The sequence below is a fragment of the Megalops cyprinoides genome, chromosome 1 (genome assembly GCF_013368585.1).
Source record: "Megalops cyprinoides isolate fMegCyp1 chromosome 1, fMegCyp1.pri, whole genome shotgun sequence".
In the NCBI taxonomy this organism is placed as follows: domain Eukaryota; kingdom Metazoa; phylum Chordata; class Actinopteri; order Elopiformes; family Megalopidae; genus Megalops; species Megalops cyprinoides.
The window spans coordinates 42,665,298-42,683,561 of record NC_050583.1 but is presented as its reverse complement, the minus strand read 5'-3'; the positions used below and the strand labels follow the sequence as shown (position 1 = coordinate 42,683,561).

General features: G+C 41.7%; 1 protein-coding gene across 2 annotated transcripts; it reads right to left on the bottom strand.

Annotated features, from left to right (window-relative positions):
• Nucleotides 1–2,736: 2,736 nt before the first annotated feature.
• Nucleotides 2,737–15,442, bottom strand: LOC118773810 (dual specificity protein phosphatase 3-like). 2 transcript variants are annotated; one of them, XM_036522899.1, is made up of 3 exons: nt 14,675–15,442; nt 9,227–9,459; nt 2,737–7,801 (listed from the first exon to the last, which is right to left on the bottom strand). In XM_036522899.1, the coding sequence occupies exons 1-3, from the start codon at nt 14,845–14,847 to the stop codon at nt 7,593–7,595; spliced, it is 615 nt and encodes a 204-aa protein (XP_036378792.1). In that variant the 5' UTR covers nt 14,848–15,442; the 3' UTR covers nt 2,737–7,592. The 2 variants fall into 2 exon arrangements, with proteins under 2 accessions (XP_036378792.1, XP_036378803.1); XM_036522910.1 differs by having other exon boundaries at nt 9,233–9,459.
• Nucleotides 15,443–18,264: the final 2,822 nt, after the last annotated feature.

Here is an 18,264-nt window from a genome sequence, read left to right as displayed (position 1 = left end):
TGCATCATGTCACCGGGGGCTTGTACTGTGTCAGTGTGCTCCTCAACTCCTCAACTATGTGACGGGCCATCTTACAAGCTCTCAGGGTATGCACAGCAGTTTTTCTCATAGGGAATTATTTCAGATTTGTATTTATGGTGTAGAAAGCCATCTGACCTGTACAACTCCCTAATGACATTCTTGCCATTGTGCAATCATTCTTTTCATGTAAGAATCTGTGTGTGTGTGTGTGTATTGGGGGGGGTTACTGGAATACTTGATAAGAGAGAAGTCTCGTTTCAATAAAATAGTTTGGCAGTATTTGTCTCCATCTAGTGGTCAGAAAATGAACTAGTCACAGTATTCATCAGGGCCAGCATGAGATTTCCTGTGGAGAATAACAACTATGCCTAATTATAGCCTAATAATAAAAAATCATCTGCAATCCATATCAATATGATGTAGAACTGGCACACCTCAAGGTCTCATATTGATGGAATCTGTCATGGAATAATCAGTGTTTCTACAATAGTGCTTTTGGTCAATTTGATACATAAGACATCGTTTATAGAACTTTAATTTCCAGGCCCCTAGTTTTCCATGTGTACTTTAGAGTAGTAATCAGAGTCTGTTGTGTTCAAATACCTCTTCTTTTCTGTGAGCGCATTCTCCAGCTCTGTGGTAATTACAAAACTTCTTCAAAAGCTGAAATAGATAGCCTGTACCATATGCATGAAAAATTGACTATTGTCATGCAAACCACGAGGCCACATGAGGAAAAGAAGACATTCTCATGCACTCATCTGCCTGAGAGGAAAACCAAACTCGATGGTTTATTATAATTTCATGAAGACCAGGACAATATTCATAAAACGCGACTCTCAGCTTCCTTTAGTTATGGTTTAATCACGGAACAGGAATCAGAATGTCTGAATATGACAGTTAGCGCCACTTCACTCTCTGCATTCTATAATGATGAAGAAAGAAAAAATAAATTGCAACAAATTGCTGCATGTAGGTTATTTAATTCATCTCCTTGCTTAAATAACATGACTCTGGAAGCACACCAACACGCACACACTCAAAAAAGAGCACCAACAATGCAAGGTTTCATTTCTACCATTTATTGTTCAACATAAGAGAAAACAAAACTTCTCCAGGTAAGAAAAATAACATTGACATTTGAAATAACATTGACATTGAAAAAGTAAGAAAAATAACATTGACATTGAGCAGTGTCTTCTTCAGCAAAGGCAAAGAGCGGCCCCTCCCTTTTTGCACATAAATTAAAAATACAATTCATCTTGAGTGTAAGGCTTTAGGGCAGGGTGTTTGGGGATAACACCTGGACAAGCTGTGTCAACAACACAGAAATCAGTTTGTACCATGTCACACGTGGACCAAAGAGAACACTTTCGAACCATGCCTTGGGAATGGTGACCAAAACAGTGCTTAAGTTGGGGCCTCTGCCACAAAACTGCAGTGGCAGGAGACAGTGGACTGCAATTAGTGGTCACAATGCATTCCCCATCTCTCCATCTGCAGTACCTGAAATGGTGAAATGTATTTGGTCAAGGGAGCAGGCCATCATATGCCATACATATAATATCTCATGCTGTTTCTGAAACACTGTAACAACTTGATTGAGGTGTTTACGCTTACTTGTTAAAATTGTAGTGAGATAGCTTGCATGTCAGTTCTGGGTTGAGGAGGCAGTGCAGGCTCTTGTGCTAAATCAGCAGTGGAATTGAATGTGCTCAGGATTGAGCCCAGCTGGGATGGATCAGATATAAGCAGCACTATAAGTGATGTGAATACCATAACTGAAAACATGTGCATTTGTTCTTGGTATGAAATATGTGTGTGCATGTGCTTTTTTGTGAGTTTGTGTGAGTGTGTGTGTGTTCGAACATTTTTGTGTGTATGTATGTGTGCACGCGCGCGTGCGCGTGTGTGTGTGTGTGTGTGTGAGTGCATGAATGCATGTGTGTGCATGTATGTGTGTGCACAAGCATATGTGAGACAGCAGTAGAAAAAGACGCGCTCAGGTAAGCCAGACAGCTGAAATGCACTGGGACACATAGAGTATAGAACAGTAAGGTAACTCTAATGCTGAAGCTCTGCAGGCATTGCGTTAAAAACCCCCAGTCAGTATATACAAACAATGGAAATCTCACAAGACACTGGCATGGGGCTGATGAATGTTACACTAACTTCGAAGTGGTGCAGTGAGCTGGGTCTGGCCAAAACAGCAACATCACAATAAGTACATTGTGGGAAGAAACAGTGCTTTCAACATACTTCACATCACATTACATTAACACTGCCACAAGAGGGGAGGCGGAAGCCTAGTATTTTGACAACCCAGCAGGAATGTTTACCATTATTATTCAACTTTATACATGGTCTATCTACAGACTAAGCAAAATAAAAGAGCAGCCTTTTTTTCAAATGATGGAAGGTGTACACACTCAAGCACACAGAAATGAAAAAAGAGGTAATTTCTTCAAGAACAACTTCACATTACAAGCCATTATCTAGACCTGTCACAGAGAAAAATGTCATATTTAGTATTGTGATATTTTGTAGTTTTTCTTTGGACTCTCTGTGGAGTTAATAGTTCTGCCTAATACTATTTCAGTGTCATACCTTCCATATGTTAATAAGTTACACTTAAAGGCATTGCAACAACTCTTTAGAAGTGAGAAAAGTATATTAACATCAATTTTTACAAACAGCCTTAATAAACATCAAAAATAGAAAAAGCTGGGACTCCACCCTGGCATACCCTCAGTGCAGTGTGTAAAAAAATAATTGCAATCATTCTACAGTAGAGGGCAGTGTTTCTCTCTCACTGTTTTTCCTCTGGAAGTCACCCATGGTTCAATATGCAGAGCACTCAAGCTGTCCATTCAACAAGCAGCCTTTCATACAGCGCTACACTGAAACGCTCTGTCTGTTACCCCAGCCCAGTCTGTCCCTGTGAAAACCATCACCTCTCCTGTGTCTCAGCTGTCTTTTGCCACATTTGAAATTGGGGGCTGAAAAGCACACATTGTGGTACACAATCTAACTCAGAAGAGTTAGATTAAACTAACTAAAGAAAAAGAAGTAACAAAGAGGCAGTGGTAAAGAAGAAAAGCAGCGAAGGTACTATGTATTCCAGGGCAGAGGGTTTCACACAGAGGCGTTTGGTCACGCAGCCATTGCTTACATACATTGTACAAGTATGAAAAGAATACCTCTGTGTGTCTGGACAACACCTTTGTTTCATTTGTACCTCGCACATCATCCAAGCAAACGCACAGGCCAGCACTGGCATTGGGCCATGACGATGTCTGTAACACCATACCCAGTCAATCAAACACTGACAGATGCTGGTATACTCTCATAGCTTCTCTTTTAGATATTAATATAAATATGTTTGTATAATGCTCAGGTTGACAGATGTCCTCAGTAAAGGGCAGCAGGAGTCAACCAGAGTATCTCCAATTGATTGATTGATATTCTTTCCAATGATAAAATGACTCATAGCTTTGCCCTTGTTGGAAAGCAATAATGTTTGCTGTTTTTGCTCATTTAATGCAAACAAGGCATGTTTAAACAGACTCAGCTTTCCATGGATATTGATCTCTCACAAGTCTATTTCAATGTTTGGAGCAGGAGAAACACAGAGGTATCACGTGTCAACTATGTGCATGAAAGAACTCATCAGCAAAGGAGCTTGATCAATTCTACAACAGCCTGTGTGTTTGCACGAATGACTACACAGCACAAAGGTTTTGATAACTACAGTAGGTCAGGTTATATAAAGCCTTGGTCTCCAAATGATGTCATAGGAATGTTTAGTAAGTTTTTCTTTCCCATCCATTTAGAAGAAAAACAAATCACTTCTTAAGCATAGCTGCTTCTCATGTAGTTGGTGTGATCATGAACGCGGTGCTGGGCAGCAGGTGAATGCTGAAGGACAGGTGGCAACATGATTCGAGACGCTGGTGACACCACGGGCCAGTGTCACCTGCACTGACTAGAGACACAGGCCAGAAACGTCCTGCTGCCACTAACCCATTCTACCCACAAACATCCTCTATCCAAAACCTAGGCCGTTGATGTGCAAGCCTAATATTACTTCTAACAGCCTCAGTTCTTCCAGAAAACATAGGTGGCAAAAACAAACAACACAACTTGATTGCATTTGGATATTTAAAGGCATATAGAGTGCACACACTACTTTGAAACATCAGAACAAGGAAAAGAATATGGAAGCAGTGGGTGCTCAATGACACAGGAGCTTTTTGTGCCTTTTGTACAAGTTGCGATGCTACAGAACAAGTTTATCCTATGGTACATATTCCTCTAGACAAGCTAACACATACTAGTAATACATACACATTACAGACACGTTTCTCACACATTCATATATGTATATTTATATGTATGCATATAGATATAAAAAAATAATAGACCAAAATGTGTATGACGTAATCTAACCTAGTTTTCCTCATCTGTAACAACCTCCTGCCATTGATGGATATGAAAAGCCCCCTGGCTCTGATCTGATGAGTGAGTTGGGTGTTGTGGCCTGAGCAGAAAAGCACTCCTGTCAATCCTAATTGAAGTGATGCTGGTCGTCATCCACAAAGGATATCTAGCAGTGGAGCGAGGGTGTTTGTCCGCTCCATTTACAGTTGCTGCTACACTGACATCCCCGTTAATATAGCCCGATGAGGTCGTATCTGACTGTGCTGCCAGCTTTGGGTTTGGGCCCCCGGCACTGGCTGAACCATGAGGGAAACTTTTAGCACTCACACAGAACTGTTATGCAAGACATACAGTGCCCACAGCTTCCTCTGTTTTGATCCAATCATCACTCCTCTGGTCATGTGAATAACCAGGGTCTGAGAGGATGGGCGCAGAGGTGAAGAGAAGAAGCTCTGTGTTTTCAAGCGAGCATCCTGACACCCAGAAAGGGTCAGCAGGTGCGTGAGGGGGGCAAGCTTCCTGACACCCAGAAAGGGTCAGCAGGTGCGTGAGGGGGGCCAAAGCTACGAACGTTGGAGAGAATGCCCTCACCCTGCTAGCGCGTAACGCAGCGATGTGAGAATGCTCCATGTTGGTTCTGTCTGTCCCCGCCAAAAGCACCCTCCCAGCCAGCAGTGGTTCTGATGGGTGATATGTGCAGCAGCAAGTGACAGCAGCGCAGGGCAGGACAGGGCAGCGTTTCTCCGTACCTTCACAGGCCATGGTATGCCAGCACATGGAGCGCGTAGAGCTCACAGATCGCAGGACGGGAGGGCTGCGGCAGCGTGACTGCTGCATTAAATTGCATTAAACATGCACCTGGCTGCATGGGCCAGGAGGGTCACTGACACCGCACTGAACCTGGCTGGCAGTGCTCTCTCCCCTGTTGGAGACAGAAGCTCATTTGCATATCAGACCAGCTGCAAGCAGAATTTTACAGCGCCAATGCTCTCACTTCATTGACAGTAAAACTGCAACATATAGCAAGCATTCTCACAATGGAGCACAATGATACAGACTTTTAATGAGCTTTTGTTGTTTTTAATGAAGTTTTTTTAATGAAGTGGCAGGGAAATCACTTCCATTTGATGAGTGGGATGTCAGTTTGTGGGGCTCAATAAAGGCACATGGAAACTATGATGGGGTGAATGGATAAAAAGCACCCTCTGCTGGCTCCCTGGAATAACAGTTCTCTGTACTGCCATGCAACATTGAGCCATTAGTCAATATAATCGTCTTCAGATGCAGGAAGGGCCTGTTGCAGTCCGTGAATAGAGAAGTCCATCACATCTGAGAATAACCTGTCAATGATCGTTAAACAACTTGAAATCCTCTCCAAATAATGACAATAATGAGTGGAGGCAGAACAACAGTGTGTTGTGACCGCAACTGCCATTTTCTGTTTTGCAATGATAATTGTATGTGTATTAATTTGTCAAACAGGATGAGCTGATGAAATGGTAAAAAGAAAAACATGTACCCATCTTAAATTTGGAGCATCCAAGCTATGGCACAGGATTTCTTTGGCCCTTTCAATGGAAAGCTTACACTTAAATATTTAAGTTTTGCTTAGGAATTTAAGCTTAGACATTTAAAATGTCCTTTCAAATGGTAATTTTTTTCTGGCCTTTTGGCCCATGAAAGCAAGCAGAGGAATAGATATGAGAACACTGACAATACTGTATAAAAAGACTGTTTTGTACATGCCAATGTAATGGAGGGACATGCTTGCCTCTCCCCTACTCTGACCCCCTTGCTTGTAAGGGCTGGTCACCCCCCGATCTAATAAGACAAAATACACTCAAACCAACTTTGGCAGCATGCTGTGATTGAAATAAACACGGACTGAATCTTTTCGGAACTCTGATAATTAATGACACATTCAAGCTGCTAAAATGCGGTGGCCCGTATGGGGCAGACACTCGTAAGATGGCTCCCCGGCCAATTCCCATTCTCTGTTTTAAAAGCACCAAGCAGAAAGCAGATGGATGCTGGGTGAGGGAAAGACAGCACCATTGATCGCTGCGTTTGTGCTGGAAGCAGGATGTACGTTCCTGTAAGACACTGCTTTCCACCGATTAGTGGCGCCTTCTCGGATGCCTTCTTGGAGGCGTTTCAGGGAGGTCAGCGGACATTAACAGACACACTATTTTTTTTTCTTTTTTGGCCTGATGCCTTGACATCATTATCATCCATCAAAAGACAGAGTAAGGTGGCTGTGACATTGCTGGCAGTACAGAACTATGGAATGATTGTGCTGTAATCTGATGATCATTCGGAAGACTGTGTTTTCATTTTTATGTCTGTCCGTGCTTCTAAATACCAAACGTTTTGCACGGGAGACTGAGGAATGGTGCTAACTGCTGGTTAGAAATGCAGTTCCACTTTAATTGAGGGGAAGGTCCTTCCTTTGGCATCATTGGGGAAGTGCCTTGTAACTTATCTGAAAGCTGTATTTAATAGTGTAGATAATACTGCAAGTGTTGGTGAATAAAGGCTAGTATGAAGTGATTTAATGCCAGACAGGAAGTAAAATGACACTGCGTAAGACTGGGATTTACACATTTTTTTGTCTACACCTGTGCCTTCCAAAGAAATTAGCTCTGTTGCATCTAAATTTCATTTGTGAAAACTGCATATGCTGTAAAGATATACAGTATGCAAAAATTAAGAAACCTCCCCTCTACACAGAGAAAACTAGGAAACATCCAAAGGCTAATCCAGTCAAACCCCTGAAAAATAGCATTTTCCTGTAAATAACAAATGCTCAGATAGTTTGAAGAGTAACAAACAAAAAAAAACAACCTGTGTGGGCTGGCAGTGGGTCATTTTTGTGAGGAACCCCTGGAAACAGAAATAAGGGAGCGGGGGAGCTCCTCCCCTTCCCCTCCTCACTCTGTCCATGTGGGCGGAGCTCAGAGAGACATGCCCCAGCCAGGCCAGGAGACTGGAGGGCATGGCTTGTGTGGATGTGGATGGCAGAATGATGGGACGAGAGGGATGGCTGGCCTGGTTGGGTTGAGTGGGGCACTGAGCCCCCCGGGTGGCCTCCAAAGCGCCCTGTGCCCTACAGCAACGCAGCCAGGATGCTCTCATTTAGTCTTTAACTTGCCCTCCTTCACCAGCCGCTCATTCAGCTGGCACAGCTGACGCAGGAACCCGTCATTGGGGCCGATCTCTCGCTTGTGCCGCACCGTGGAAAGCGCCGTCCGCACGTCCATCTTGTGGCGTAGCATGAGGTAGGCGATAACCATAGTTGGTGAGCGGCTGTACCCCTCTCGGCAGTGCACGTACACCTTACCTGAAAGATGGGGGGGGGGGGGGGGACAGTGAGGCTGAGGGCAGGGCAGAGCAAAACAGCAGCTGTGTCCAAACCTGCCGACCGAAGCACCTCTGGAGCCAGGAAATGCAAATGTGGCCCTGACCTTCACAGCAGATGAGCAATGTCAACCACAGTTTACCTCATCACCACCCTCTTCCACACAGTGTTCCCAAACCCACCCCCTCTCTCCCCTACTCTGTGCATTCATTATCAGCCTGCCGATGCCCCCGGAGGAATTCACCTTGCCAGCTTCTGTGCTGTTCTGCAAATTCTGCAGAGCCCCTGAAATCCGATGTTGCCTTTGACAGCGCTGTCTTTACCTTTCAAATGACCTGTGCGCTTCCTATATCCCAACAGCCCCCCCTTCGCCGATCAATGCAAAGCCTGCTGTATCCTTCCCCGCCGCTACAAGGTATCAGAGGGGATTTGCAGTTGGCCTGTCCTCCCTCCCAGGGACTACCACGTACCACCATTGCACAATGGATGAGCCAATGTCTCAGTCTAACAGTGCTGCTGCAACAAGACAGTGACATTGTGCGAGTGTTACACTTTAGCTGGGTTCTTTACCAGGAAAGATTGGTGTCCACCCTTTGCCTGGGCTTCACAGCTGATTTACTGCACCAGAGTCCCGTTGCCAAAGCAGGCAGCAATTAAAATGCTCCATAATAGCTCTTTTTGTGTCAAATATGGCATAAAATCCATGCAGATAAATTGCATTTGGGACTCTGTCTGCACCAATTAAATGCATCATAGTAGGCAACAAACAGGCTGAGTTTCTCAGGGCAGACTGAATATAACATGCTCACACACAAATTTCTCTTATTTAGAAAATAAGAAAAATTTTGACTCTGAGTCTAAGTATGTTCAGTCCTTTTGAAGTTTTTGTCACTCTGTCATCTGAAAAACCTGGTGAGTGTGGTTTCACAACTGAGGTTTAAAGAATGACTGCATTGCTCAAGAATGTTTATTCTTCAGCTGCTTTGACATATGTCCAATGCACCCTTTGGATACTAGAAAGCTTTTTTTTGTATCTCGAAAAAACAGTGATTGCATGAGGAGAACTGAACTTTTTGAACAGAGAGGAAACTGGAGGAAAAAAAAAAAAAAACAAAAAGCTTTGAGTTGAAGAATGCTTTAGGGACTGTAAAAGGCTCTGATGTTGATGCCGTCTTATGTTGACATCTGTCAGAAGGGGGGATGATAATGCCCAGTGAGGGGAGATAAAGCAAGTCTGTGCTCCACCAATCAGAAAACCCTCCATCATCCCCAGGTAGGACTCACATGCAGGAACATTCCTCAACTTAGGGGGCGTGGCTTAAATCTGATTCAGCACCTGATAGGACAGTGTTTCACAGCACCAGCACACAGCACAGGACAGCACAGAGACCAGGAGGCTTGCCTTACCCTTACCGTCCTTGTGCGCCAGGGCCTTCTCAATGAAGTCTGCACCCTCCTCGAAGAAGGCACTGAGGTTGAAGTGCTCGGTGTCATTGGCCTTAATGCCATGGTAAGTGATGCCGGTGCCGGCATAGAACTCAGCATTGGTATTGACGTGCATGAAGGAGTTGCCCTCAGCCGCATTGAGGATGTGGGTCACCCCCAGCCGCTGCAGACGCATTACGTTTTGGGCCACAAACCTGCCAAGCAGAAGGGCATCATATGTCAAAACACTCAACTGCCAGAAAGCAGTCATGATGCACTGCTGTCTACTTTGGTGGCTGTTGTGTGTCACTGTGAACAAAATCCATGATGCATCTTAAACATGCATGATGGATTTTAAACATTCAGTTTGCACCTTATGAGATTTAGCAAAAAACAAAGACCGCTTATGACAAAAGAAAAACAAACCAAAAGCTGGACAGTATACAGTAGAACTTCAGCAGGTGTATGGAGTGGTAAATGAGATACAGAAAAAGAGTGGTGACATTTTGAAAAACTTGAACTTATTCTTCCTGACTGCTTTTTTCTATGAACCTATTTTGCCAAACCTTGCAATTTGATACAGCTGTTTATCAATGCATGCTCTACTCAGTTTGTTTCATTCTGAAAGTAATACATAGTGATTAGTGTTGGAATGCTTCAAAACCCATAAAGAACACACAGCCATTTATGTCAACTTAATGTTCATAGTTCAATGCTCCAAATGTTTCTCTGTACTTTGAAACAGAGAAATCAGCTGGAGGATACTTTGAGAACAGTCACATATCTTAGTAAGGCTGTAGCATGCTACAGTTCACAGGTCAGCTGTAAATATTGCTACATGATTTCAGAATAAGTTCATGTGATAGCAGGGATGCTGTTGTGTTTTTCAATACTGTGCACCCCTCTGGCGACGCACAGCGCCCACACCCCTGGCCTTTCTGCTCAGCATGGCATTGGCATTTTTCATCGGAGCTTGATGGGTATAATTTGTGGAACTCCTTTTAGATGGCAGAGATGTCTGTCTAAGTTAGCGGCACCCAGGGGACAGCAGAGTGTTCTAGACCTGCACACATACACTGTGGAGATCTTGGCTGCTGCCCAGAGGCATTCAAACAGTCATGGGCGCACAGTGTTGTGTCTGGGACAAAGTGTGAAGATTATTGGGGGGGGGGAAGGAGGAGGGGGGGGAGTTGAGAGGGCTCTCCATCTTCCTTTCTTCCTCTCGCCACACTGAATCTCATCTCTAGCCCCCTGGATGGGTATGCTCCACCTCTGCAGCCATGCTCAGTCTTCGTCTTCTCACCCCCAAGCCCCTGCAAATCCTCAGCTCCTTCCCACTCTCCAAAGGAGGCTCACAACCAGAATGCATTTTGTGAGACAGTGGCGGCATGCCGCTGCTTGCTGGACACAGCAGTGCCGGACACGATGTGCAATGTGCAACTCTTGCTTGTGCTCCACCACGACTCCCATTATGGCACAGTTATGAAAATCACTGGGTTCACAGCCCTGGCGCTTATCACTGCGTCCCATGATGCTCAGCAGAAAAATCAGTCAAACTGAGTCAGTCAGACTTGGATACAACACAACGCTGCTTGTGCATCTAATGTTCCTGTTCCTCCTCGTTGATAGGGAGGTGATATTTATTTGGGTGGCCTCTGGCTGTGGTGTGACGGAGAAGAGCCCGTAACTCAGCTGCTCCACAGGGAGGAAGGAAGGCTTTAGAGAGTGAAAGCACAGTGCAGCCCTCTATGTGCCTCACAAGCACATTAACTCCCTGCTATAGAACCACACCTGCCCACTCCTTACATCAAACCTAAAAACTCATGTGTTCAAATACAAAATATGGAACATAATGAACTGTGCACAAATTGATTGTAAAATAAAATGGTAACCAACACAACACAATACATCTTGCCATGAACATGAAAGGTTTAGTGGCATATTGTCATATTTCCATATATTCTGTGTGGTTATATATTATCAACTTCCTTTTATTTTGAATGTCTTACTTTACAATGTAGTGATATGTGTCCCTGTTTCTTAAGGGCAATGCCCAGCTCTCTGTGGTTGCTCGCTCATACATTACTAACAAAATCCCCACAAATAAACTATACAGTGAAATGAAGTCTGTCACTCACGGTGGAAGACAGGCATATGCACAAGGCTGATAACTGCAGGAGCCGATTCTACAAAGGCGAGGCATCCTTATGTAATACCTGTGCATTGATGGAGTTTTTTGCATCAAGCTACTTTACAGCAGGTCCTAGGATTTCCTGCATGGATTGATGCTACTGGATGACTTCTGTAAAGTCAATTCAGCTGCAGCAATAATGCATGGCCTTCAAAATGGCACAGACCTGAAGAATTTTTGGAACAGATGTGTGATTATTTATTAAAGACTGTGTTACATTCACAGCACAGTATTCAGGCTATGGCAGAACACACAGCAGCCTTCAAAGTGCATACCAAGCAAGCAACTATACCTATCTTGTTAAGTTCTGCAAAGATGACTGATGCATCTTCATCTGTTTTTGCTTTTACCAGTTTTTTTCCTTATCTGGTTCAAGCAATAGCTATTGGTTTTGTGACCTTGTTTGGTTTTGGAGCAGCAAATTGCCAGAGAAGCATTTGAGGGTCACTGAACTTGACCGATCTAGGATGCTGAGTACATTTCACTTCAAAATACAGTTGCAGTAATGTTTATGGAATCCAACAGTTTTGCGTGCAAAACCCCTTCACCTATCACATGCTAGTAAACTTTTGCTGATGATTGGCTGCTTTAAAAGCACAACACCCATAGTCTACTGACAGGTAAACAACCTGCTCTTATTAATGACTGCCACAGTTCTGCTTTTCAAACTGAATAAGAACATTTACCCAATAAGTACAGTATCATTTTCATATCACTTACATTTCAAGAGTGCCAAATGTATAAAAATGTGTTGGAAAAAAAAAAACATTTAATAATGTGTAAGTCCAAAACACCAACAATAGTATTTGTGTGACCTTTAAGTGTTGCTACATAGAATGCTGGTGTATTACTATAAGTGGAAATTTTTAAGTTTTTCTTAGAATTCTTAATTCTTACATCCTTTAGCATATTTGCAACACCAAATCATTGGATTGATTTATTAGACATTTTGACTTGCAAGCTCACATCTTCTGGCATTGACCTCAGGGATATACATCATTCACAAATTCACAGCATGATGTGTAGTGCAAGGGTCCATTGGAAAGATTCAGTCAAATTCAGCTGGTCTTGTCTTTTTCACAGACTCTTTCAGGACACCATACAGTTTCAGCTCTGTGACAGTCTGGGTTGGGCCTTGTTTGAGGTGATTGTGTACAGATTCGCTGAGTGCTACATGTTTAAAGTGATAGCATTGTGTTGCACAGAGGTAAACAAGCATGCGAGTTTAACCTGCGTTTGCAATCTGTCCAGCTCTTTGCCTCGCTGGCCCCGTACCACTGACTGTAGTCAAACAAGTGATGGATTAGACACATTAGGTGGTTCGATAACTTTTAACAGTGAATTGTGCTAGGGCTCCAGCGTCATGAACTGTAGCTGTAAAATCACAGCATCACCCTGTCAAAGAACGAGTGTCTGCCCAGCTACAATGTTACAAAAAACGTAGATAACTTTGCGTGCTAGCAGGGGTGGACCTCGCTTGCATGGCATGAGGCAGGTGAACCAGCTGCCACCTACACAAACACAGAGCATTAGCCTGAGCTGTGATCCAAAGCCATCAGTGGCTGATCCAAAGGAACAGGGAGAAAACAGAAGTTGTTGTATGCTAATCTCCAGAGTGCCTTCAATGGTCTCCTTTAAAGGGCTGTAGACCCGCACAGTACATTCTAAACTAGAGACACAATACTTGTGTATGCCACCCAGGAAACTAACCATCATGAATTCATAGCTGTGCTGCAAATGTACTATCTATCTATAATCTATCTATATTGCTGTCTCTCTGTCTGTCTGTCTGTCTGTCTGTCTGTCTATCCATCTACATGCAAAATAGCAAAGCATATATGCATATGTAACTATAAATAAAACCAATTAAGATCAAAAGACATAGGCATGCTATTGGTCAATGCCTCTTAAAATGAGAGGCCTCTTCAATTAAAACGTGTAGTGATGTTGTGTGTATGAGTCATGGTATAGACTCATAAGCTCCAACACAGCTGATTCAAATGATCAACTCATTATGAACTCCTGAAGCTGCTTAATAGCAAACCGATCATTTGAATCAGCTGTGTTGGAGCAGGGAGAGATCTAAAACACGCAGGACAAAGGGTCCTCCTGGAGAGGTTTGGGAAATGCTGGAATAGACTGTTTATCACACCTAGGCGTTTTCCTACATTAATTACCATAGTAAACTCCCACTGCAAGAAAATGCACAACTCAGTTACTGATCTGGACAGCAGTTAATTTTCCAAGTTTCAGTTATACAGAAAATTATAATGGTAAAAAATCTAAGCCATCAATCACACTAATTAAAGAATATGTATGACATCTTCCAAACCGTTCTCGATCATTCTACTCAAGGTCTTATTTCCACACCTCAGTATATTGCCCCGCTACACACTTTCCACAAACGGGCTGTTTTCGTGAAAATGTCGAATGGCTTAATAATAGTTTGACGCTCATTGCGTGACGTTAATGGAGAGATAGTCAGTTTTAGACCCTGGACACGTTTCTTTCAGCCCATCTGATAATGAAAAGTGAACATGTTGTGTTTGAAAAGAATCGGGTATCACACGAATGCACTGCAGTGCATGTAGTAATTGAGATACTTTACCGATATTACATAGTACTTGGCAATCGCTTACAAAAACACGCCTAACTTCGTTTCACAACACGGAGTAGAACAGTTTGACCAATTGGCTTCCAGGAGTGAGTATCTATACATCGCCAGCGTTTCACGTTAAAATATGGTTGGCTATTATATCTTGAATGTTCATTCGAGCAGTAAGAAACGCCTCATTCATTCAAATCGAAAGGTCTGAAGCGCAGTTGAGATGAGACATGAATTAATCAAACATATTTCTAATTGATGAAACAGATCCTTGAAACACTCGTATTTGAAACACTTCATTTGCGAGGATTTCAGAGGATACATCTGAGGATCATTTGTATTCGTTACAATGGTTATCTTTCTATGTGAACTGTTGCGAGATTTCTTTCAGAATAAATGTTGAACAGTTGGGATACACACAAATCTCCGCCAAATGTAGAAGACATATTTCGAGATTCGTACGATTAAAATGCATTCTTTTTCCGAGATCGTGAATCATACCTTCCCATCTTAGACGCTGAAACAGATGGTGAAGCGTTGCTAAGGAGGATCAAGTAATACCTGTATGTGTGATCACATATAAATAAGGGCGATGTTTGGAGAGAAAGCCCATTTATAAAGGGACATGACTTACGCGTTGCCCACGTAAATCCTGGGGAAGACCTCGTTGAAATGTTGTGTAGGCAGGCTATAAAATCCACTGCCGTTTGATAAGAGCTCGTTGAGTTGTTGCACAGTAACCTCGTTGTCTGACATATTGACTTCAGCTGGAGCCGGTGCTTTGGCTGGGGTCTGTTTTTTCTTCATGTTTCCAGGCAGTCTGTCCAGAGGGTCGAACAAGTGTCAGGTTACTGTGAAAGTAAGAGTGGTGTCAGCTTCGGATCTTGCTGCATTTCTTTATCTCGCTCGTGTCCTTTTGTGTGTAGGGTATCTGAAACCCTAGCTCTCTCGCTCGCAGACACACCCCGACTCGCCCCCAGCAGACAGACACTCCAGATAGGAACTGGCGGAGGACAGTGACACGCGCACCAGGGTGGCAACCAGAAAACGACAAACAAGGCTGCGAGAAGAACGTTAAAGGGACCGCTCCTCCATGAATCCTAGTGATAGTGTTTTACTCCCAGAGTAACATCTTAATATATCAGTAATCCATTTATCAGTAATCCTCATCGTCAGTTCAATATACTGTACGCTACATTGTATCCTTGTCCTAATGGGCGGCACATTCACGTAAGGCATGTACAATGACGCTCCTGTGCTTTGTTAAAAAGGCAAACGAGATGTAATATCAAAATGATCAAAAATGATCAAATTTCAGATGCATTATGTAACAGCCTGTTTTTCATCTGGGGTTGCTCCGCCTGTCCTTCTACCTAACAAAGCACCTACCCAATGTTCAATACATGACACTGTCTCTCCATCCTTAATGTATTCTACCGGACGTTTATATCGACCCAACCTTATTTTTAAAGACATAGGCAACATTGGATTTTGTCAATAATGGCAGCCCCTTAAAACACTTAGCGCGGTCAAATTATTCAAGACATACCTCAAGCCTCATAAACTGATGCTATTAAAATGTTTTTCTTTTTTTTTGTGCAGTTGGCTACATGTTAATAAAAAACGCCCCTTTTGCAGTTTTTAAATACACATTAGAGAAATCAATCACTTAAATTGCCACATGTGGATGCTTAATCGGCTGTATTTTCCTAAAACATTGATATACACTGTTATCACATTATTTACATAGTTTTACAAATCCACATTTTAAATACATTTCGTTTATAATGCAGTAAAAGGCATTTAAAAGTGGAATGTGATCAACTATTGCAATTTGATACGTCCATCTAAACAACCTGTTGCACAAATAATTTGGAAAGATGACGTTTTGATGTAGTTTCTTTTTTGAAATCAAGCTGCTACAGTGAAAAAAATACAAGAATGCAGCTTCTTATCAATTTGGTGAGGCAATGTCAGAAGTGAAATCGATTTAAGGTTGAATACAGAGCTGAAACTCAGGTCCGTCTGGGACAAAAGTGGGGAATTCTAGAAGACAGCGAGTTACTTTACTGTCGGACATACACGTTTTGATGCTGAAAGTGATTAATTCAAAGAAATACAACTTATTCATGTCATTATTTTGTGATAGTAAAGTGGTAGCGGCATCCTCTTTAACATGTTTTTTTCAATATTATAGAGCCCCTAGTTACTACATCTGGTATAAAATTTGTGAGTGAAGAGCCTGAAGTTATTACATAAGGCAAGAATGAAAAAAAAAATAGTTTTACTGCTATAGTGTACCTTACAGCACATTTTGAAGGTTTAAATGAAATAATTTGAACCACATATTTTAGACATTTAGTACTGAGTTTCATCAACAGACATTGTTTGTGCGTTAGGAAAAAATAATTCTCAATCCATGTTGCATGTGGCAAATGAATGTCAATTCAATTCGCTATTCCAGACAATTTTAAATGTATTTTCAGCACGGATATATAATGATTCAACGTTGACAATTCAATGTTTACATTCCGGTTTGAAACAGCATTGATTAAGCTGCATTTTGAACGCTAAATTGGAGTGCAGAACTAATAGAGAATTTATTTTTGTGCTCAGTTTTGTTTGTTTAAAGTTAAAAATATGCTTATACAGGCTAATAAACAAATCAAAACAGGTAATCCATGGGCTAGCAAAAAAAAATTCAAAAATATGTCAAATTATTCATTTAAATAGGACACACCACTCAGTGAGTCAAAAAATCTGATTCAATATCAAAAGAAACAACCTGCCCACAACTATTATGTGAAAGACTTGTAACATTGGCAATGTATTCACTGTGTGCACTAAATAATTTGACATTGCACAGCTGTCACTGTTGATGACTATTTCCAAATAGTGTGCAGGTACTTGTATAACAGAAAGAAGCGTCATACAGTATTCAATTTACATACATTTCCATTTTTTTCTATAAATGCCACATCTATTGCTGTTAAAAGGGAGGAGCCATTCTGAAATATGTGAAGCAAAAAATGTTGTCAAACTTGATTTTAAGACTGAACGGAAATAATGTCATGCAGTTGGTATAACAAGACACCGTCAAATTGTGGTAACATTTCATTTATATCTTATCTGCACAACCAGGTAGTAAGCTTTATTTGATTCTTGGATGTCAAAATGATGACCTTATCAGAGAAGGGCCATCCTACACAAATGCAGAGCTATTCCAGACATGATTCCTGAGTGGTCTTGTTCATGAGCAATATAGCATCGCAATAAGTGTAATGCTTGAAAGATAGAATGCTGCTGAGACAAAATGGTGCAAACACACTGGCAGTACACTCTTACACTGCCAGTACACTCTTACACTGGCAGTACACTCTTACACTGGCAGTAGTGAGATGAGTTGAATTCTTAGAAGATGTTTGCCGCAAATGATTATTGTAGCTGACTGTAATGTGTGTGGTAATTTAACACACACACACATATGTGTGTGTGTCTGTGCTGTATCTGACCACTTCTCCATAGTCTGGCATGACTATGACCATTCATAGACAATCATTAAGAGCATTGCAATTTCTATGCAAATTTAATATTTTATGCCTTATAAAACATAAGAAACATAAAAAACATAAATATAAAAAACAACATACAAACCATTCACTGTTTACCAGCTAGATCGCACTATAAAATAGAAAGGCTTGAATATGGTCCACCTGCTGGACAGTTTATTTTTCAAAATCCAGTTTTGTAAATTTGGTTCTTAGATGCAATAGATTGTACCAAGAGGAGTAAAGGTCCATTCTTTATTGCCCAAGGAGAAAATTATGTAGTAAATGAGAAAAATAAATCTTTTGCTCTGATTATTAAATAGATAAAATAAGTCATTTTTCCCATTAATTTTGAATCACAATATCTAAATAAATGCACATCAAATATATAACACAAATGCTAAATATCTTTACTCATGCCATAATCCAGTTACACTTTTCTGATAGCCATAGCAAATAATAAGACATTCATTGTTTGAGATGGTTGTGGTAATGCAAATCAATGGTTTTGTGGCCTACTACTTCTTTCCATTCAGTTTTAAAGTCCATATCTTAGGCTGCAAAATGTAATTTACTTTTTTGTTGTTTCTGTCCACCTCAGAAACAATTGTTGGTATTTTTGGTTCTACTCAGATACATTTTACCTAAGATATTTATGACACTAAACTTTATTGAC